General features: G+C 48.8%; 2 protein-coding genes and 1 non-coding gene across 3 annotated transcripts; all 3 read left to right on the top strand.

Moving 5' to 3' along the window:
• The first annotated feature begins 5,463 nt into the window (after nt 1-5,463).
• Nucleotides 5,464-6,980, top strand: LOC34620298. The gene is made up of 2 exons (XM_022733555.2): nt 5,464-6,678; nt 6,852-6,980. Exons 1-2 carry the CDS (start codon nt 5,464-5,466, stop codon nt 6,978-6,980), a joined length of 1,344 nt encoding a protein of 447 aa, XP_022592406.2.
• A 9,015-nt stretch (nt 6,981-15,995) lies between these two features.
• Trnav-cac lies at nt 15,996-16,068 on the top strand. Its single transcript has one exon. It is a non-coding gene; the product is annotated as a tRNA-Val (tRNA).
• A 577-nt stretch (nt 16,069-16,645) lies between these two features.
• Nucleotides 16,646-19,884, top strand: LOC34620299 (RNA-binding protein 28). The gene is made up of 7 exons (XM_026337686.1): nt 16,646-17,191; nt 17,416-17,690; nt 18,110-18,273; nt 18,462-18,709; nt 18,830-19,102; nt 19,396-19,522; nt 19,670-19,884. The coding sequence occupies exons 1-7, from the start codon at nt 16,646-16,648 to the stop codon at nt 19,882-19,884; spliced, it is 1,848 nt and encodes a 615-aa protein (XP_026193471.1).
• Nucleotides 19,885-23,492: the final 3,608 nt, after the last annotated feature.

The raw sequence follows: 23,492 nt of genomic DNA on the forward strand, positions 1-23,492 counted from the left end.
AGACATGTGTAGACGAAAAGAGAACGCGATTGCCGCAAAGCAGAAAAGCTGTGGGTGCCAAGCTGCTGCTTCTGTCTGCTGCTTCTGCTTCTGCTGCTGTCTCTAATATTAGTGTGTTCATTGTGTGAGAGAGCTCGCCTCGTTGAGGCACACTGTCTAGCGGAGAGGCTTCTCGATGCGCAGTGGTGCGTAGAGGTTCATCGGTGCGTTCTTGTTGATTCAGTTATGCTTCTCTCGTCAACTGCATGCATGTGTATATCCACATGTCTGCCAGTCCGGGAATCGGTGTTTGCGCAGTGCACTTCCCACGATGATGCGATATTTGTATCATATGATGATGCGTTCTTTCCGATTCAGTCCAGGCTTGTGTGGAATGCGGCGGGGTAGAGCGCCCCCCCCTCCTGTTATGCGATCCAGTATAGATGCATTTGCACCAAAAGACTGCCAGCATGCATCCACACTACAGAGGATTGTGGCTACTACTGCTCTGTCTCTGTGTGCATGTGCATGTGAGCTGGCTGCTTTCATCGCGCGTGAAGCCATAAAAAACGCCTTCCATCGCTCCTGCTGCGTCTCCTTGGGGTGGTGTACAGACTCTCTGTTTTCCCGACGATGTTATACATAAATATATAAATATATATACATTTTCTTTGTGCATGTATGTATGCGTGTGTGTATGTATGTGTAGGTGTGTGTGTGTGTATGTGCATGTGTTTGCATATGCATGTGTGTATGTGTATATATGTGTATGTATGTGCATGTGTATATGTCCTGTGATCCTTCCAAATCGCAGATTCCATTCTATCAAGAGCTCCTCATCCTCTTTTGGCACCTCCTTACCACAAACAACGTAAGCGCTTCCTGATGCGTCTATGTCTATCCGTCCCTATGGGGCGTTGCCTGGCTGTTTGTTTTGCCGAGCGAACTCGTTCTCCCGTCTTGCACACAGATCGCAGCATGTTGCATATTCGGTCTAGGGCATGTGCTTTGCGGCTCAGGAGTTTCTGCGGTATTTGTGCTCCAAAACGGATACGAATGCGTTGTTGACGCCTCTTTTATTTTTGCTGCAAGACAGCAGTGCCTCAGTGAACAAGCAACAGAGCACCAAGACGCCTGGCAGCTGCCGTGTCGGCCTCTTGCACACCTGTTCTTTCATATTATTACACCTCTCCTGCGGTGAGTAAGGACCAGCTACCAGCGGTGTGCAGCCGCTGCACGCAGTGTATGCCGAAGATGACAGCTTCGCGCGTGCCTGCATGTATATATATATATACATTTATCGCGTCGGGGATGTGCTGTGGGTGCTCCTTTTGCACGTAATGTCTTGCTTGGCCTTCTTCCCAAGTTAAATATATATGAATATCTATGTATAGGGAATGTGGGCTATCCGTTTGTTGCCGTTCTTCAATCTCGCAGAGAGAGACTTCGCCGTTCGCCTAAACATGCCGTTCAAAGAGCAGTTTCCCTTGGATCTGCCCCTCTTCCAAGGCTCCTACGCGGACCTCCTTTGCCTCGTCGTGCATCGCGTAGTCATGGACGCAATTGCTGTGAGAGAAAGCGGGAGAGAGGGAGAGACAGAGAGCGCTTACTCCTAGGGCTGCAGCTCCACATTGTGGGCTTCCAATGAATGGTTTGAGTCGTTCAAGTGTCTAGAGACTCGAAGAAAAAGGAGGGTCTTGATAGAAGCCTAGTAACTTCTCGAGTCCGTTGTACTGCTGTTTGCTCGCACAGGGGCCTGGCCATACCCCGGCACTGATCAATAGCTTACTGACAGCGCTCTGCAACATATCGCCATTCGTGAAGACGTTTGGCTGGGAAAGCTGTGTGAAGCTGCTGCACCTCCTAGAACGCCTTAGCAAGCCCTCTTGGCTATTTAAGGCTCCCTTTCATTGCCAGGATGTCCTCTTCCTCGTCGACACCTTTAACAACCTCCTCCAGTATCAGTACGAGGTCAGATGCTTAGGTTATGGTCAACACAGGATTCACTTGAAGTCTGCTGCGCGATTTTTTAGAGTGCCTTCGCGCCAGCGCTGAAGCTCTGTGGGCCTCGATATATCGACTTCGCATGCGTCTTTCCTTAGCTCGTAGTTACCAGGGCTTCCCCGTGTAAACCGGCTAACACAACGATCTGCATAGACTTAGACATGCATATACATATTTATACATTATCGACAATGTGTCTGGGGGGCCTTCTCTGTGCGTCGCTTAGGGCAACCAGCGCTTGGTCTATTCGATTTTGCGCCGCAAAGAGATCTTTCTGGATCTGGAAGCTCTCACTCTAGACGCCTCTCCCCATCTGAAGGGCACCCCCTCAGGAGGCCCCTCAGGAGCTCACACCCCGAGGACAGACCTAGGAGCAGCCTCTAATGGCGTAAGCGGCACGAACAGCCGCTGCAGCAGCTCGCAGCAGCAGCAACAATCGCAGGACGGGGAGGGAGCCTCCCAGGATTGGGTACCTTCTCAGGAATGGCTAGAGGAGTGGAAAGCGAAGAGCAGGGGCCCTCTGCGCACACCCATTCGGCTGATTCAGCATTTGCTGCCTCTGGTAAGCCTAAGTCTGTACACGTTTCCGTGTATATGCCTAGCGTTTCGAAGTGTCTTTGCTAGATGGCCTTCATATGTACAGCCTGTTGTTGTACCCGAGAAGCGAGATGCTGCCTAATTCAGGATATACTCAGGAGCCGCTACGCTTTAGCCTTGCGGGGACACAAACGCAACCACGGGCGGCACATGGACTAGCGTTGGCTGGCCCTTATAGCTCCCTGTTCATTTGTGCTCTCCCGCCGGTGCTGTCTTTTTTTGTATTATCTGCTCTTTCTTTCTCAGAATGTGTATCCTCTTTCGTATGCCTTCTTTAATCCTTGCCATTTGGCCTTGCTTTGCGACCTTACCATCCAGAAACCTGAGGCTAATTTTCTTGATGGTGCGTATTCCGATCTCCTTTCTGTGCCGTGCTCGTGTTTACAGGTGGAGGCAGAGTGCACCGAGAAGGGTTTAATTGATCAGTCTCAGATTCTCGAGTTCTTGCAGAAAACCACAATGGTTGGCCTGCTGCCTGTGCCTCACCCCATAGTCATCAGAAATTACTATCCCAACGCGTATACAGACCTTTGGTTCAGCTCCTACATGTGGGGGGTCCTCGTGAGCCGCTCCCCAGCGCTTGCCGCCATAGATGCACACAAAATCAAATTTCTGGTGGTTAGCACCAACTAAATAAACGAAAACTTGAGCGATCTCCGAGTCGAGACCTATCCATCCGCACCCGGAGAGAAACATGAGGGTTTTCAATAGTTTCTGGGTATAGTGCTATCTGGCTAGCCCCTGTGTACGTACTACGCAGGCCGAATGTACGTATCTTTCTCTTTATCAACATTACATGGTACACCAGTATTGTGGCCTTGTTCGTGTTCAACGACGTACAGCATGCATATAAGTTTTACGCTATTTGTTCATATTTCACATACATGTTTGTTTAGAGGCCTAGACGCACTTTTACCATGAATGGGCATGTAAAGAGGCATGTAAGGAGCAACATATGCAAGCACAGATGTGTAATCGAAAGTGTAGGGAAACGGAACAGTTTGATGGGCCAGCTCCGCCATACAGGTTCCCATGTCTATATATGTGTGGAGTGTACAGCCACCGTTACGCCTACATAGCATGTAGTGCGATAACTTAGGGCGCACCAACACGCGCAGAGAGTAGATCTACACGGCGAACTTCATTGATGTAGCCAAACTTATCCAGCATTGACATGAAGCGTGGCTCTAGACGAATGACTGACCATGTTAGGGGACAGCGCTACAGAGAAAGTTCATTTTGACGAGCTTTTTACCCGTGCTCGAGTGCCACTAGTCCTGTAGGAATATGCAGGGGCACCGTGCTTACGGAGTGCATATACAATCGGTAATAAAACTAACGCATTTAACCTCAATAAATCCCTAGAATCCACAGAAATATTTACTCCTCCCCCCACTACCATCTGATTAGCAGGCATGGAGTGCTGGATGGAATGCAGGAAGGTAGAGAGAGCTTGCGCGTCTAGGCAGGACTACATGAGTATTGCGTCAAGCCAGCTCTTCCTACCCTGAGACAGCTCTGCATATGGTGAATATTTGACAAGAGGGCCACAACTGCGTGCATGCTTCGATCGTTATTTTTCGGTATGTATAACAGCGCTATCTTTCCACTTTATGGACATACGGCATGTACCTCTACGGTAAGTAGCCGTGAGGTCAGTGGAGTGCCCTGTAGCTTTGTCGATTCGTACTACTGCTGGGCCTCATGCCTTTGGGGAATGCCTCTCTTTTAGAAGATCGCGCACCCACTCTACGCATTGACGGGCTTTTTGGCAGCAGTTTCCTGTAGGTAGCTTTGCGGATGAGGGTAAGATGCACTGCATTAGCAACATGCTGATGACTTTTGCATGGAGTACACAAGCAGCCCTGGCCCACGAGTTCGTTGATTTCCTTGAGCCGTCACACCGTATTCGTGTAGAGGCTTTGGCCTATGGTGAGAATACGAAACTTGGCATGATGCTCTAAATCACACCCTGGACTTCTTTGTAGCCTGCTCTGGCGGAAAAGCTCCGTTCAAGGCCGAAAAAAAAGGCGCCTGTGCTTGGGCATGCAGCTGTAGCGGTTGCATGACTTGGTGCTACCAGTGCGAAACCGATGCGGCGTAGCTTCAAGTCAGCGTCTGGGTCCACCATAAGTCAGTGAGCTTCCTACAGTGTTGTATAGCTATATAAAACTCAACCTCACGCGTTTAAAGAAAGAGATCCATTATGACGGGGCCGCTGAGTGGTGCAGTTCAAGTACAATAAATATATGCATGCAGACATAGGCGGGGCAACAAAAAGAAGGAAATGTACAGTGGTTCGTGTTTGTTGGCATTTTCCGAGCAGTGTTCTGTGGTTGTTTGCGAGAGGTGCCGATACACGGACAAATGCAACGTGTTCGCTGACTCCCGGGTAAAGTGCACAACTAGAACTTAGATCATTTTTATTTACGAATGGATCTCTCAAAATATGAGAATATATGGGGAGAGCGAACGCCAGTTGGGGTGAGCGATTCACAGTGATTGACCACTGGTATGGACACGCCGCAACGCTACCTCAGCTAGCAGTGGGGATGTACGTTGCTCCATGTAACTTTTGCTAGGGAAATGATGCGAATTCTGCTTTCAGAGTTGAAGCTGCACAACAGTGGCTCAGACTGTTTCGCTCATATCATTAGGGTCACCGCTGTCATGCCCTTCACATGCTGGCCCCCATGCATACAGCTGCACAACACTTGTGACTACTCCGTGCCGTAAGGCTTCCCTTTCCGTCCGTCTTCTAATATAAGAACAGGGGTTTTCTCGTACTATATTCTCGTTTTCTCCATTGAATACACATCTCCGCTGCACGCGCAACAGAGCAGGCACTCATCACCACAGCGTCATCTCTTTCGCATCTCTATGATGTCATCTTCTGCTCAATCAGAGATTCCTAACGGCATCCGGCAGCTAAATGGTAGCCCGGATGAATCACCGGATGCTCTAGTCCCCGCATGCGCAGTCGCCTCCTCATTGCCCCGGGCCCCTCCCACAGCAGGCGGTGCAGTGCCTGCAATGCAGCTCATTCCACCACCAACCTCAACAAATAGCACTAAGGTGTTTCCAACGGCTGCATATCAAGATGAAGATGAGGACTGCCTCTTGAGGCTTCCCCCCGTCAGACCTGCGGGGGAACCGGACTACGCTGAGCTTTCTTTTGCAATGAGGAAGGCGTGGGAATCACCTTTGGTGCAGCAACATCTGGAGCACAGCATGCACAGAGACGAGCTTCTCCACGTATGGAATGAGAAGAAGTCGCATAGCCCAGGAGGCAATTATTTTTTTTGGCGACACTCTCCAAGGGGGCACCACGCGTCTTCCTCTCAGGGCCACAGTGCACCCCCATGGACCACCACCACTGCTAAAGATGAGGGCTCAGCAAGTATAATAAAACCTTTTGGGAAAGAGAAAGATCTCAGCAAGGCTACAAATCCAAAGAACTTACCTGGTCATTGGAGCCAATCACTGGAGCAGTGCTTTCTGGAGTTTCAAGCGATCGGGGCAGAATTGCTGACGACTCAGGTTATTTTACAGGAGAAAGCAGATTCATACCTAGTGGGTTCGGGGGACCCTTTAGTTGTACAGAGGGCTGGAGAAATGCTCCTGCATCACGTGAAAGACGCAGAGAGCATCAGAGATAGCTTACGGGCGATATACTTACGGTGGGAAGGAAAGGGTGACAAATTGCTATTTTGCAACAATGAAATGATGAACGCCATGTACTTCGTAAGCCTAAAGCGACTGGTCAAGGCCGCAGTGTATGCCCATCGAGAAATGAGTGCCTTTGCAAATTTTGCTATTTGCTCGGCTTTGAATGAAAAAAGAGAGGCAAAATCAGCATTAGCAGAAGGGGCGGAAAGCAGGGCGCACAGGGCCAATGTCCTTAATAAAGTGGCACAAGAGGATCTCATACCCTTCGAGGTGTATCTGGTGTTTGCACCCCCTGTCGTACCCCTGCTACTTCGTGGGCGGTCGCTCTCAGGCCCCAGGAGACGGCCTCCCCCCAGCGAACGCTTCACGCAAGGCATCACATATACAGCCGTAACGGCACCTGCCTCTCCATGTCAGAGAGAGAGGGAAGCAAGAAAGCGGGAGGACCTCGAGGGAGACGTGCAAACCCACATCAGCTTATACGAAGGAGGGCGATGGGGGAACGTGTGAAGGCAAGGACTCACTGGAAACGAGATGGATGGATTGACCGGGAGCCATTTAATTTGGCTCACACAGGGAATACGTTTCATGGTTTTGCGTAGGTAGTCATTGCATACATTGCTCTTCGCTCAGCTCATACGCTAAAGGCTCCCACCGAACGTTTACCCTTTCGTCGTACGAACAGGTGTGCACACGTGCAAAGGTTGTATTTAGAAACATGCGTATGCTAAATGCGCCATCGAAAAGGCAGTGAGATTTATCAAGACCTCCGAAGGGCCAGTGTTTCGACTTGTCTGCCTTGTTCTCTCTAGAGGGCCACGGCGGCTGAGCCGAAAACGCCAGTTTTGGGGGGAGTCCAACAGAGGGTACAGAATAAAGTGTATATTGTACTTGCGTATACGCACACATGCACTTACACCTGCTTCTGTTTATGTACGATTGTGTATATATTCATGCTGAATATACTTTTTGAGATGTATTTCATTGTGGATGTGCATGCGTCTGAATATGCATGCAGGGTCACAGGTAGTGCGCACACACATATAACCATTGGACATACTTTTGTGTATATAGATATACGCGTACATTAAGACGTGCATACGAACTACATGCACATCTGCATACTCAAAAGCCTCGTGATCTTACTTTCCGCAAGAGATGAATACCATGCACGTCTGTTTGCATGCACGTACTCATGCTTATGCACAGAAAGGCAAACCGCGGCGCCTTCTACCTGTTAAAACTCTATTATTGGGGGCCATCTGTAGAGAGTACCAACCCTCGTTGAGGTTAATGTACGTAACTGTTTACTTTATTTACTTTATTTAAGGACTGCATACGTTGTCTAACAGGCGCCCATTACGTAGCATCATCGATTAGAAGGCTGTACTTCTATGCATGGATCTATATGGGTATGCATGTACAACGACATCTTGTGTTCATATGTGACGGCTGCTCAAGAATTACAGCAGCATGCAACGCTACATTCAAGGACTCTGTTGGGAGACGCTTATTTCCAAACTCAATACAAGCTGAACAGACAGTTGTGTTTATTGGGCAGTTATTCAATGCCTCTCAAAAAAGCTCCCTCCTCTAGCTCGCGCTTTTCAGCTTTCCTGATAGGAGGAGAGGGGGACAACTGGGTGCGCGGTGCTGCATCCACTGAGCAATGCAAGCATTCACTAGTTGCGCAGAGCTTCCAGGGCGTACAACACACGCACCACACAACACTGCATCTTGTCGCATTAATCTGATGCTACTCTGCGATAAACGAGTGCTTCAGGGGCTCAAGAATTGTCTCACAACTCAGACAACATATAGCACCCTTCAACCGCAAAACCGGTTAAACCCAAGTGCAGTCGCAGGCAGAACCAACAATAAGGCTGGTATTCGCGGTTACGAACAGGCAAATTAAATATACACCTCTTGACTAATTCTTACGACAAATATAACTAGATTAGTCGAAAATTTGTAATTGTTTCAAAGGCCATGCATCCGTACCGCTCATCTATGACTGTTCTTACTAACAGCTAAACCAAACACCTATCTCCGCTAAAGAATGAGACCCTAATATGGATCCTGGGGTAAATTAGTGATCCAAGGATTGACCCTAAATCCTAGACAAGCGGATCCATTGCAAAGTTCTCACCCATGACGCCAGTTGCGAAGCCTCAAAAAACTAGCGTCAATATTTACATTGAGAAACCGACACGCTTGTGGACTCGGTATTGTGCTGCATTTTGGCTGGCTCGCTATAAAAATAAGTTAGGGGGTTCGTTGACTAGCACACAGCGTTTGCTGCCGCCGCAGAAGCCACCATGCGGAAATGCCCACAAGTATACGGCTATACATGCTCAAGTATGGATCGACACGCACAAGCAGACAGATGTGGTGTACGCGTACAGGTACGACTGGCGTAGCACAGGTCACAGATTTTCAGGATGGCCACATGCCTCCGATAAAGTGCGTGCATATGCCTTCTGAAATAACGAACCCTAGGACGGGCTTGCAAGTGCTTCAGTCTCACATCTCAGCGCCACTTAGGAGACGGGTATACTTTTCATCAGAAATGACACCGCGCCGATGAAGGCTCTTCAGGTGCTGCTTGTACCACCACGTGGGCTTCATATTCTTAGAGCTGTAGTCTTGCTGACCGGCCCAAGTCGCTGCAGCGACCCCTGAAACAGAAATGCAAGAGTTGCGGCACCAAAGTGAAGCCAACTGAGTAGATAGCAAGTCGACTCTCTACACATAGAGAATGGGAGTAAACATGTACACCTTCACAGTGTGTACCGACGTATGCATGTGCCATGTTATAACAAGATGCAGATATACATCTTTGCGCAGCACTCTTCGCATATAATGCAAGAATGCTGTGCGTGCATGTCTGTCTTTACTAGATGCTAGTGATAGTGAAAGGGCAGAATGAAGTGATGCCCAACAGGCACTCAACATGAAACCACGGAAATGGCCCCTTTAAGTATGCCAAAAGTGTGTAGACAAACGCAGCAGGCTGTGCACATATGTGGGACATACACACACATATACACACATATACATATACAAATATATAGACATACTTACCTATGCATGCACATTCACGTACAATTCCAAACCAGCAGAAGTGCTGCATTGTAAAAATTATTCATGTACAGATATGTCTTCTCCTCAATACCATCAAAGCATAGACTTTATTTAAAATACTATTGTTATGAGCAGCAGGAAGCAGGGGACCATTTTCTCTCGTGCAAACGAAGTACGTACACGCACACAGGGTAGAGGAACGCGATAGTGTTATATGCACAGGAGGCAGCAGGCATTCAGATCGAATATTGATTCATAAGCTGCTGCAAGTGGGTAATGTCTACCAACCTCAGTCTAGTAAAACGCAGAAAATGAGGCAGGAATGCGATGATTGGGTGAACAGTAGCAACGTTTTTAGTGCTTTGCCGTGTCCACGCACCTACGCCAAACGCTGAAATACAGTAGAGCCGCATCCATCTCACTTTATCCGCGGAAAGCCGCGGAAACAGCTTCCAGAGAAATCCTTGGGACATAAAGATCATTTTAAATACCTCTGTATGCTGAGATTGGGCGGGATCACCGACGCCACGGAAAACACCCAGAAAGGCTATTCAGAGCGGCTAAAAGGCCCCAAAGCCTCCTTAGTCTGCTCACTCGTAGTGTTCACACAATGAATGAAATCTGTCAAAGATCGACAGAAGTTATTTGAGCGCTATCTGCGACGGCCTAGGAGAGGTGCTGCTGCATGCGTGCAGGGCTCTCGTGGCCCTTTTGCATGTGTGAACCTGCTTTCAATTTTGCATTCTTATGCTCACATATACCAAATTGAGTCAAGTACTTCAAATAAACCTTCGGGAAGATCCAAATGCAGCATACATATATTACATAAGGGACGTACACAAAGGGGGTATCTATCCACAGGCTACCACAGCTCCCTTAATGCTCTTCCACCCAGCAAGAGAATGTGGGAGAAGAGTTCACTCCTTCGGCATTTTATTATATGTGGCGATCCACATCATAACTTTATACAAGAAGATTCATTCCCCTGGTGAGTGAGGCTTGGGATTACAATTGTTTGTATGGTCAAGGCGCACTTCCTCCAGTCTAACAGCTTGCTCACCGTCCCTCCGCCGCACACTTTGCAGAAAACTTGCGGCAGACAGCTATGGAAAGCTGCCAAACCTTCTAGTACGCCATAACGGACCTTCTTATCTCACCACAATCAATCGTCAAGACGTTGTCTGCGGCACTGCCTCTGGAGCCAAAATTAACTAGATCATGTTAAGGGGCTACACATTACGGAGAGGAGCTTTTTCAGCAGAGAGGCACCCATGCAAAATAACGTAGGCATGGGCACTGTGTTCAGACGCGCGGGATCAGATTCACCCACGTAACGCTCCGTCTTTATTCTCTATCATGCTACGTGTAAGCTCCCCATGGGGAGATACTTCATTCCCGACACAATATACATTTGACAGAAATTTGCTCAGGGTTTCTCATGAACAGATCCTTCCCCTCAAGGCGCCCATCGGCTTTCCTGACAGAAGAATAGAGGGACAGCTAGGATGCGCGTTGCTACACTCTCCAAGCGCTTCGAGCATTTGCAGCTAGCTGCAAATAGGAAGCACACAAAATGGTATGTTGTACAGACCTAGTAGTACTCTGACATCAGCAAGATAGACAAACATGAAAATAAACTATTTTTTCCTGAATAATAAAATATACCAAGCGCAGGTGAAACTTTTCTTGTGTAGCATAGCCCCCTACATCTTTGCCTCCTCCATTTTGAAAAACAAACCCTTGCTTTTGGGCCCTGCAACGATGCCAACTGCGTGCAGGACACTGCAAAGCTTCCTTTCGTGCCACATTGTAGGCAGGCAGAAACGCTAAAGCAGTGCAAATAAGAAAAACTGTGTGTAAGCCGGCAAAGATAAATAGAAACAAAAAAAGACAAGTAGGCTAATCAATGAGGAACGAGGCACCAATCCAAGATGACGGTGGCCGTGCATGAATCGATGTTGTGGGAGCGCTGAAATGTGTCAGCCTTCTGCTACAAGAAAACAGAAGGCAAGTAAAGTGTGGGAGAACTGACCTTGCATACACACTTGTTTGGCAGTGTCTCAGTGACTAATAGAGGCATGCCAGCGTGCAATTGCAGCCCTTCCATCTAGCATATTTAATATTCAAGCCTAAAACATAGCATGAGAAAGGAATTTAGGGAGTGCACAGCTGAGGGTGCCTCCACATAAATGCGGGTGCACAGAACATCGCAACATTAACCGGTACCTTTTCAAGCAGTATCCCCAGATGAAGGTAGCTATTCAAGGCAAAGCATGCGCTGGGGAAGAAGAATAATTTTAAAAAACGCGAGGAACACTGCCCATGGCGACTAGCGCTGTAAACCAACAGAGCCGCAAGTTCTCCTACCGGCATTGAAGGTTGTTACAAGCACTCGTTTGTCAAACTCTGAAATGAGCGTTCTCCACCCCATTTCACTAGAAACTTCAGTCTAGTGTCTTCCCTGCACTCGAAAGTCCCACAATCCAACATTTCTACGACTCTCTCCATGGACCCTCCGCCTCCACACGGGTCACTTGCCTGCGTGACAATGCTCGCGAACAATTTGTAAAGTCTTGAAACACTTTGGGGAAGTCAATATTGATAGCCTAGTGGCGGTCCCAACTTTTGGATCTCTTAATAGAATAAAAGAAGAATTGATTTGTGAGAAGATGGCAAATGATTCGAGCCACCTGGGCAACACCCTGTCATCTAGTAAGCATATGACGCATTTCTTAAAGCGTGTCAAATCCCCATGATTAAGTTTTGAAGCCCTAACCACACAGCCGACCTACGCTATCATAATTGCGTGCTTGCCTCTCCAGTGCTTGAGCTTTGCGTATACGCTCGCGTGCGCTGGTTAGCTGTTATTTAAGTAGCTCCGCTGGTAAGTGGGCTGCTGACCACGGGCTCTGCTTAGTCCAGACCTGCATTGCAGCAGGGCCCCTTGGTGCATACCAGGGTTGCGGGGGAGCAACGATTAACGAATGTATCAATTTATTATAAAACTGCTTAGTCATGCACTTGAGTTTTGAGTCCATGAAGTTGCAAAGGCTGCAGGAGAGTGTGGTTGATGCGCTCTGCCTGTCCATTGGCCTCAGGGTGGTTTCGTATTGGTGAAATATATCCACTGCGTAGGCGGGTTTTGCAGGCACGCCATAACTCACTGAAGTTTTTCGAATGCGTGTCCGTCATGATATCTATAGGGAATCCATGACGCTTCCAGTCACTATTTAGGAGGAAAAAAGCTTACGGTGCGCGGAGGGGATTGAGTGGCAGGCGGATGAGCTATTGAACCAAGGCAAGCTGCAGGTATCGATAAGCGTTTTAGGGCATAACCGGGTGTTATTGTCAGAAAAGGGCAGAAGATGGCGCATGTGAGCCACCTTTAAGCCCTTGAACAAGATTATTGCAATGCATAAGTTTCCAACAAGTCACATTTGCGAAAAAATTGACAGTCTACTTGGCATTTGACTTCAAGGACGCCTTACACAGCCTCATCCACCCCGATGGCAGGTACAAGGCTCCCTTCCACACTCACACTCACGAGTGCTAGAGTTTCTGCGTGCCTTCTGGACTTGGAAATACCCCAGCTGACAGGGACGTCAACCTAATCCGGAATTTCGTTGGCTCGTCAAAGAGGGGTGGATGGCTGTCTACATGGACGACGTCTTGAAAATCAGCCGAAACCTTCACGAGCACCTACGCCGCGTGCCTCAGCTGTTGTGGGACAAACAATGGTATGTGAAGGCAGATAAATGTTTCGCGTTCATGCAAACATAGTGCTTTGGAGACTTCCATGCTTGGCTGGAGCAACTGAGCCATATTTGGTGGTGCTGTAGCAATCAAGGCGTGGCCTTTATCCCGTACAACAGCCGCCTGGACGTTGGGAGGGTCTGTAGACCTAAATCTTCTAACCAAAATTTCATCCTCGGGTTTGACGGGATCACTGCTGTTTTGATTGCTTTACTTCACAAAACGCAGTGTGTTCCCTGGACAGGACCGGCTGATGCCTCAACCAGGACGCTTATCGGCCGCCGCATAGCCGCTTCGAATATGAGGGTCATTTTCTTTAAGAACTGGTCCTGCTGATGTATGAGTGGGCGTTATTCTTTTCCAGCGGGCAGCGGGCTCCCCAAAACACGAAACTCTTCCCTCTTATACCCATCGTCGTACCAAGAACGATCCGCAGTAATTAGTGCAAAAATGGATTTTTATGCGGTGTGAGGTGTGAAAAAATGCTGGAACATTGATGTGGGGGTAATTTTACTGTCCAAGCGGGCATCAGACTTTAGTGGACCTTAGGAAAGGTTTCTTGGACTAGGACGACTCGAGAGTTTTGGTGACCTTGGACTCCCTTTACAGTTTGAATTCACTAGACAGTATACTAAAGGCATCCCCAATATGGCAGCCGACGCGCTCTTGCGGCGTCCCAGTTTTTCACTATGTAGCACAACGGCTCTTGTCTGTGACGACTCGGTCTTCATCAAATTGCGTGCGTCTTATGCTTTTGACGCTCATTCATCTATTACGGGAGAACAGATGCACAATCGCATAAGATTCCACGCCATAAGAACTCGGGGACTCGGTCGTTGGCACAGCCGGACTTCGCACCACTGTGCCATTTTGTACACAGCAGATGAAAAGTCTTTTTCTATCACCTTTTGATTAACACTTGTTGCAAGCTTCGTTGACTGCTGGAAGCTTTGCTGCTCTGTTTTTTAACACGCTGCTTGCCCTGGACCATATTCGTAGCATTTCTTGGTAGCTGTCCTTCCCCAACGTACGCTATGCCTGGAATTGTAAGATTCCACAGCGAGTATTGCGTGAAAAGCTCCGTTCATTACTTAAGTATATTCCACACGCTCAGCTCTGTGCGCAGGCATCCCCAGTTATCTTGTCTGTGTTCTCCTGCTTGCGCCTCTTAGGGGTTTCGAAATCTACTATGCGGTACGCATCGGCTCTACTGGGATGCGGGCATCGCTCTAGAAAGAGCGAAGGCACTGCTGCACCAGTGCGTGCTTGGACACCCTTTTCCGCTTTTTACTTCACCTCCGTTTTTTTTCGTAACAGAAGGCTAACACTTTTCAGAGCGCCAGCCACAGCGAGCCGTCACCCCTCTAAAGCCGTGCTGGCTTGGTCCCCTGTTCGTTGTTGATTACTGTACGTCTTCCTCCTCATCGAACTCACTTTAGTGGTTGATGCACACATTTGCTTTTCTGATTTGCACTGTCTTCGCGCTCTTGCTTAAACAGGTAGTGATGATAGGGCAGAAACCGGTTTGTTGTCGTGCGTGCAGATGCGTGAGTAATGGTGTGGAGCACGAAGGCGTGTGCTTTACAGCAGGGGGTAGTGTAACAGGCCCAGCTACGCCCAGGCTTTAGCTACTACACCTCAAATATTAATTAGATATTAGTGAAGGACTGACTGCGTAGTTCTTTTATGCGTACTTCGTGTTTATTGCACAGCACAGCTGGCTGAATACGAAAAGACGCGATGTTGTGTGCGCCAGATGCTACGTGCGTCTAACTGTGAATGCTCGAATTTCTTTGAGGGTGCTGTAGTGCGTATCAGATGCCACTCTTTCCTCTTGTTGGAACTGGCAGTAGCGCTGCCAGAAGGAGGAAGTTTTTTTGCGAAGAACGGCTAGGCTTTGCAATGAGACTTTGATGAGTCTAGATCGAGGTGTCACCCAGAGGTGACCTCGAATAGAGTGACATAACAACTTTCCCGTGTGTTTTGGCATGGCTTGGGGTGTATATACACCTAGAATGTATTTTTTGCTCTAGGTTACCGGAAGAAACTATTTTCCAGACTCAATCCAAAGTTAATAGACAGTTGTTATGTTTGAACAGAAGATTCTTGATTGTTCCTCGAGGAGTTCCTTCTTTCCCTGCCTGCCCCTGTCAAATCCCCAAAAGAAGAGAGAGGCAGTTTTGGTGCGATCAACTGCACACCTTAAATACCCCGGGCATTTACAGATAGTTGCGAACAGCATCTAGCGCACTCGCACACAGCATTGCGTCTGGTTGTGGCGAGTTACTACTAATCTACAGTAGACACGATGTACAAACAGACCATAGAGTCAATTCCATAAGGATTCCTAATTTAATATGACTGGTGCAGGTAAAAGTGTGTACTTGTTACTCTGCATGCTAAATTTAGGTTAGCACCCTTTCTAATTCTCTGGGGCAGCTCATCAGCGCTTTTCTCTCCGATATGATTTGAGAGCTTTTCATTCGGTGGCTACGCAATGCGGGAGGACAGACCTTTCTGGAATTCCATCCATTTTACAGGCTGTCGACTGCGAAGGCGCAGTTTTTGGCAGAACATGAAGTGGCTTTCTGACAGGGGTCGCAATCAATCCAACGAATGCGCATACCCCGCTCAAAGCTCTTGTAGGGTTGCGCATTCTGACCTTCACTTTTCTGAATGAAGTACCAGAGAAAGGGATGTATGATACCTCTCTCGCTTGCAGGTCTTTCCCTCACGATGGCACATAGAAGGATTATTAGGACTTGGACGGCGTAAGGTGAACTGAAGGTGCCTTCAGAAGTCTGGAGAGCACGCGCAGGTTCTGTATAGCTGTGCTTTTGACAGCTGGCGTTCGTGTAAGTGTCGTAATATGTCACTGCTCTTCCGTCCACAAATTGCACGCCAGACATGCGGGCGTGGTCTAGTGGCTATGACGTTCGCCTCACACGCGAAAGATCCCGGGTTCGATCCCCGGCGCCCGTACTGCCGTGTCGGTCGATTCGTTTCCTACTAACTACCGGAGGCTCGGCTTTGTAATTATAATGTATTACTTTGGGTCCACTAATCAAGCTCGGAGGAGTAAAAATCTTCTGGTAGTCCTCTTCTCTACTTTTTCATTGAAGGGGCCCCGCAAGCCAGCTTTCAATAGCTTGTGGGGCCCGAAGGGTTTATGGGTTTTCCAGCTAAGGAGCTTCTCCATGGGTTCATTTTCCCTGCCATTTTTTTGACACCGAATTCCTTTTTGTGCTATTTTCTGCCTTCGGTACTTGGATTCAGAGAGGAAGGACTCTCCGTACTGATTGAAGGTCCCCCTCCCTCCCCACTCACTGCGCTTCGGGGCCCCCCTGTCTCCCGCCTCAAGTGAATTCTCGCAGAAGTCACTGAAAGTCAGCAGCAGTTGCTGCTGTTTTAGGGCGTATCGCGTTTGATCGTACCCCGCGTATACCTCGTCAACAGAGGCCGTGTGAGGAACAGACATCTTTTCTCAGGGGATGACGTGCATGTATTGAATATCTTCCTGTGTGGGATTCTTCGCGCCTCTTTGTTTCCTCTGATCGCCATGGGCCCTTCGTTCAGAGGAGGGGCTGGCAAGGCCCCTAAACATGCCCATAAGAAGAGGCTTCCTTCGGTAGGTCATGAAAGCTTCCAAAAAGCAGCACGGAAGAAACCAAGGCATCCAAATGGCAGGAACGGCGTGAATGGCAGGCGGCCGGCTCCCTTGAAGGAGAATGTCGAAGAGTCTCAGCAGCAGCAGCATGCAGAGTCTGAGCGAAAGCCACAACAGGCTCGACGTAAACGCCTTGTTGATGCGGATATTGAGAATGGTGAAGGGGACGTGGCTAATGCACAGCAGCTCCAGCAGCAACAGCAGCATTCGCTGAAGAACAAGAAGCACAGAAATGGCCATCCGCACCAGGAAGACCAACAGCAGAGACTGAAGGATCAACTTGCTAACTCCGTCTTTGTGCGCAATTTGCCGTTTGATGCGACGGCAGAGAGTGTCACTTCAGCTCTGCAACAATTCGGTGCAGTGACGAAGACCTTTATTGTCAAAAATGATGCGGGAGAGGCGAAGGGAGCGGCTTTCGTGTACTTCGCTGATGCTGTGAGAGTGCTACTGCTTCGATCGCTGTCATTCGTATTCCTCTTCTTATCCTTGTTGCTGTTTCCTTGCATGGGCTGCTTTGAGCTTAAGGATACTTTCTATGCTACAGCGCCCTCTGGCATGGCTTGGTTCTGGTGCCGCTGTCAACAACTACGGGGAGGTTAGCGGGGAGGGGAGGCAACGTTTGCGTGCCTTGTGCGTTTTGGGTGGATCCCTCTCTTTAGGTCTCAGCTCAGCGCGCCGTTGGCGCCTCTAGGGCGTATGAAAAAGAACTAGAGAGGCTGTCGGGGCGGCAGCAGAAAAGGCTGTCTCATCTGCTTGCTGCAAAACAGCAGCAGCACATGCAGGGGCAGGAGCTGCTCTTGGAGGAACAGCAACAACAGCAGGCAGAAGCAGCTTGCGGTGCCTCGCTTTTCCTTCGGGGTAGACGCTTGCAGATTCTTCCTGCCCTGGATCGTCAACAGGCCAAGAGCCTTCCCCAAACGAAGCACCAAGCCAGGCACGGAAGCCACTTGAATGTCTATGTTGATACATGGATTTATTGGAAAGTAATGTGGGAGCATGCTGAATCATAACGCGTCTCGTCCTTCTATGTGTTCAGAAACATGCCATAGACATTCTGTTCCCTGTTGTTGAACGAACTCCACGGTGTACGTACAGCGTGCCGTCGTGCCTCCGAACCAACAATGTGTGTGGTGTAGCTGCATAGACGCTGTGAGAACGGGGTCCGTAGTTCCTCGAACCGTTTTATCCACCTTGTGCTTTGCAACGATGATTTCAGTGTATGCGTAGCTTGGTTCGTTTTTCATGCCACTTTTTGTGTCCTTGGCATGCGTCGTTGCACCCCTTGTCTAGAGTCAACTTGCCGAATCCCATGGACGGCGTCTTGCCTTCCTACCTCCGAATTTTACGCTTCAGAGCTACGGAGTCTGCGACAAAGAAGGGCCTTTCCTTGGCCTTTGAGGGCCTCCCCAGGAGGCCGTTTGAAGGCTTGGGGCCTTTAGATGAGGCACTGGCGAAGGCGGCCTACGACGAAACGAAGGAGAAGCTGAAGAATCCGAACATCTTCGTCAACAAAAAACGTACGTTGCGACTTCAACCTGCTTGGAGAGACATCAGCAGCGTGTAAGGTTGTGCAGGAAAGGCTCAGTGCGGAGGATCAGAAGTCATGCCAAGGATTAGGGGGTGTCTAGGAGGCTTTTTCGCTCGTCGGCTTGCCGAAGGCTCTGGGGTCAGCTCTCCTCATACGAAGCTGAGTATTTTGCTGCAGGTCTATGCATTCGCAATCTGCCCAGTTGGGTGGATGCGAACTTCTTAAGGGAGAAGGTGTCGATGCTGTTGGGGCCTATTCTCCAATCCCATTTCGAGTCCCCTACTGCTGATGCCATGACAGCAGCAACAGCCGGTCAGGACGGCCTTGCACAGGAGAAGCAGGAACAGAATCAGCAGAAGGGTTCGACGAAAACTGCTCATAGTGCGAAAAAGTGGAGAGCGAAGGCTGCTGCAGCCATCACCAAGGTGAGAGAGAGAGAGAGAGAGAGAGAGACTGCGAGCCGCCATAAACATGCGCATTTCACTCCTAAGCTGCTGCTGTTTGTATCGCTCAGCCCTCTGTTGCGTATTTTGATCCATATGCAGGTGTCGGTGATCCGCGAGCCAAAAAAAGAGCGCCTTCGAAAGGAAACTTCGGGGGCCCCCGGGGCCCCCCGCCGTTCCCTTGGCTTCTGTTTCATTGATCTAGGGTGCGACTTTGCACAAGCTCTACAGCTGGTGCATGCAATCCGAGATAGTCGGGGCTTCTTTCTGCGGCCTGGAGATCTCCAAGCGCAGCAGCAGCAGCAACAGAGGGGCATGGAGAGACTGCCGATCGTGCAATTTGCACTTGAAGATGCGAGGAAGGTTAAGATTAGGGTGAGCGGGTATTCGTGCTTATGGCCCCAGGAATAGCTCCAAGTGTCCACACATATAGTTTTAGTATAGACAACGCATTTGAAAGACGATACAGGTGCATAGGCAAACAAAAGTATGATTGAGAGAAAGAAGAGTGCACGCGACATAGTTTAGGCAGCTGGCATAAGCAGGGGAATGGGGGAGGCGGAAGGGGGGGAAATACGCGAAAATGACTAAGCAAGGGCAGCGAGGAACATTCTGAACAAAATTAATAGTCCTATTTGTTTGAGTCTGCGTTTTTGGCATCGCCTCAGACTGAGCGCGTCAAAGCCTTTGCGAATTTACTAAGGAAGCGTCAACAAGAAGCAGCTGCAGAGAAGGAGGACGGGGACGGGCAGAGGAAGTCGGGGAAAGCCTTGAAGAAGAAGACGTACAGCAGAGGTACAATTGGAATGCAAGTCCACCTGAAGCGCAGTAAAAAGTTGCACTTTTTTCCCACGTAGAGGCAGAGAGAAAAAAGTGTTTCTCTCAAGCACGTCCCATCATAGTTGTTCCATGTCGTTGCTGATGCTACGCCTGTTGATGCAGGTCAAAGACAAAGGGAGCGACGGAGGCAGCAAAGGCTGGCTGCTGAGCAGAGTGCAGCAGCAGGGGGCTCAATCGAGCAGCAGAAGCAGCAGCAGAAGCAGCAGCAGAAGCAGAGGGATAAGCCACAATCGCAGCAGCCGAAGCATCAGTCGCAGATTACAAGAGGTTTTAGGGAGTTAAGCGATGAATATGATGGGGTAAGACTTTGGTCTTGAGACCGCTACCCTCCAGGATTGCAGGCGAACATGTTTCGCTGATGATAGGCGCACACAGATGCTGAATCGCCCTCTAAGCTGAATGTGAAATGCATGTGCACTCGTGGCCCAAAACTCGCATGCATGCTGACACCGCACACCATGATCGAGACTTTCAGTTGCCCGTATTTTTAATCTGTATCGTAGAGGCGGATGCTCCGTCTGGCTCAACATAAGTACAGGAGGATGGCATGCAGAGTAGACAGCTCTCGCCATACAGATCAGTGCGTCTTGGACGGGGTACAAAGGACTTACCTCTGCCAAGAGCGCCTCCAATCTGATAAGTTGCAACTGTGCGTCTTCTTGCGATTATTCGCCTATCTTCGCGCACACTCAGGGCCCCCGCTTCATAAAGGAGCACGAGAACTCCAGGAGAAAAAGAAAACACAAAACAAGCACACCCGCCGAAACTGACATCGAGGTACTCGATGCCTAACCAGTCAAACGTTTCTGTTTTTTTCAGGCGGCTTCTCTGGTGCTGCGTTTCTTCCTCTGATAATTTCTTGCTCCTTCAATCACATTCCGTGATTCTCTGTTTCTCTGGCTAATCTCTCTGTGTCACTACCTCCGCCACGTATGCAACCAGCTTCCAAAAGTCACCCTTTGGTCTTTGGGACGTCTATCTCCGTCTTGTTAGCTCTCTTCCCGTCCTCCACCGCAATTCGTGTGCCGTGCATGTTTTCTGTCTCCGATATTCCATCACTGGCGCCTGATTTCGCTTTTTTTGTTTGTTTGCCCCCCATGCACGTCAACATCTGTTATCCTCAGTACGCTCATGCTGTATGTCCTCAGGAAGAGGCTCTGCGTAAACGGATACGACAGCTGCTTGAGGGGTCCTCGTGAGACCTTGCTATTTAAAGTTACGCTGGACCGTCGTTCTATCAGCAAACATAACAAACTCGTGCATTTTCATCAAATGGCTGACTTGCATAAAGAGTACAAGATTTAGGATTACAGCTTGTGGCGGAGAGCCGCAGAAACAGGAGTTTCTCCTCATGTGCAGACATTGAAGACATACGTAGTCAAACGCGTCTCCATCTAGTCCTCGTTATCGGTGAATTTGCCGTTCCGTCATCCGTAGTAAAGAAATAGGCACCTGTTGCATGTCCTGTTATTCATCAGCGCGCAAAGGACAACATACAGTATCTTCAAATTCACGGCAAGATATCGAGGACCATGGATGCACATTAGTCTGTCTGCAGAGATACAGTGAATCTAATAGATGGCAGCGATTGACTGAGACCCTTCAGGATTAAACGAGGTCTTGGCATCAAAAAAATTCGCGGCAGAATTTCAGTCGAGAACAAATGGCCGCATGTCACAGAGGTACAGTTTGTCCATATAGTGGTCAACTTGTTGATTGTGCGCAAAAATGTAATTATCTCGGTAGAAACCTAGTATGTTGTCGACCGGCATGAATCAGAAGATTCATAATAGTAGATGGCTTATATGTTGCATGTTCAGGGGTATAAGAGTATTGCAACGTTTCATATGATGGCTCCATAGCAAGCACCTAACTTCTTGCTCAGTACAAAGTTAGTAGTTATTGGGCATCCTTCCGAAGTTGGCTCCCTCTCCTCTTCCCCCGCCCGCGCCCTCAGAGTTCCGGCATGACGCGACAGCTAGGGTAAGCGCTGCCGTACCCTACAAGCATTCCGAGCACTCTCAGCTACTTGCACATAGCGTTTAGCGTGCACGTCCAGAATATTGATTCTTTTTGTGCTGTGCTGATGCTACTCTGCCGTAAATAAGAAATATAAGCTGCCAAGCCAATCAATCAGTTTTACTGATACTAGAAAACCAATTCTTAGTCGACCATAAGCAGTGTGGTCGAAGCTGCCGAAGTCAGCTAAGCACGGCAAACGCATACATGCCCCCAGTGGATCCACATCACACAAAGTTTTATTTATCGGTAGACAGCTCCACATTTTCGGTGCTACACGAAAGTACCTGACTGGATGTAGCAAGGCCCGAATAGACTACTCACGCTAACAAAAGCGAAGAAGGTGGCCATAAATTTCTCTTTCAGGGTAAGTTGGAGCGGCAAGAAGGGCAGCTGCATGCATGCGGCTACACAGCTAGTCGTGTATCCACTTTTCAATCCCAGCAAAAAACATTTAAGAGATACCGGACCGAAGAGAAGAAGCGACCTGAAGCCTCCACGTCGAGACGGGTTGCACTAATACTGAGCAAAAAGATTGTATATCTGCATTCGTATGCCTTTGCAGTCGAGTGTCCAACAGTATACTGTACCCTCCTGTTGCATCCCAGTGTACGTTCTACCTTACGTTATAATATATCACTGTTTCTTCTGCATTATTGGGGATGGATATGTATGAATGACGGAAAGCCACTAAACGCTTAATTGGATTTACTGCCTGTAAGCTCAAAGCCTGGAGGGGGCAGAAGAGTATGTGTGCAATTCTGCATATTTTCGTGATTCTTGGGCTAACATTTAAGTCTCTAAGCTCAGTTAAAACTTTCCACTACCACGGAAAGACTTCGAAAATGGATGGGGATAAAACTTGGTGCCCTTATCTGTGTTCAGTGCTCAAATTTACCGCTGTCCTGCAGCATGTTCACGTGTTCCGAAAGTATGACACGGCTGCTTGTTCCACGCCCGCATACTGTTTGTGGCTACAAGCCTTTGCGATACGATATCGCTCAGGATCTTGGTACTTACTGTGAAAAGATCACAGCTAGTTAACGCACCCATGTGATTGTGGGCTTCGACCCTCAAACCAATTACATTCAGGGCAAGTTGCATAGTTCTTTGTCTGCGCACACCTTGGCAACTGGTCAAACGCAGTTACCTGTTTTCTGCAACAATGCACACTTCGGAGTAGCCTCCAGTGCTGACCTACCGCTCTACATATGCTCGAATGCCGACGGCACAAAAGGTTGGACGACCTGGTGCATCGCCTCTTGAAGATGAGCATTCTCGCGAAACGGAAAATGTGAACACCACTGCGCGATTAAAGTTTTTGGTTTCCCTTGGAGAATCCAGACAATCACCTAAGGGCCCCCTAAAAGTCCACATAAACGCGTCGCACGGCACTCCAAAAATTCAAGATCGCCCTAGTTGTCAACAAAACATTAGCCTCCGTCGGGCTCCACCTACCCGCCGGACCCCTATGCATGCAAGTTTTCTACCTGCGAGCCTCCACTGCGCATCTTCCATTGCACTTTCCCCTCAGTGCCACACGTGAATGCTGTCACATCGCCCGCCAATGTGGCCACCAAAAAAACGCTAAGAGAAAATGCGTCTGCTATACTGCGCCCTCGGTAGAGAACGAATGAAACCCATCGGTTTTGTTCCGCCACAAACTCCTGCGTAGGCCTAATTAAGGTTCGCCTGGCGCAGTTTTTACCAAGCTTCCTTCACAATGCCCCCGACGTTGTCGCAAAACTGTCAGTCCCCCTGCCATGTGTCTACACTGACGCCCAGGCGAGAGCGCTCGAAGGCGGCCAAATAGTATTTGTAATCAGCAAAATTTTTACTGAAAAATAGGGTCTGCTTTGGAAGCAACCAAAGCAGAACTAAATCATATAGCCCAAGATCAACCTAG

The sequence above is a fragment of the Cyclospora cayetanensis genome, unplaced genomic scaffold (genome assembly GCF_002999335.1).
Source record: "Cyclospora cayetanensis isolate NF1_C8 unplaced genomic scaffold, CcayRef3 CcayRef3_contig_2, whole genome shotgun sequence".
Classification (NCBI taxonomy): Eukaryota; Apicomplexa; class Conoidasida; order Eucoccidiorida; family Eimeriidae; genus Cyclospora; species Cyclospora cayetanensis.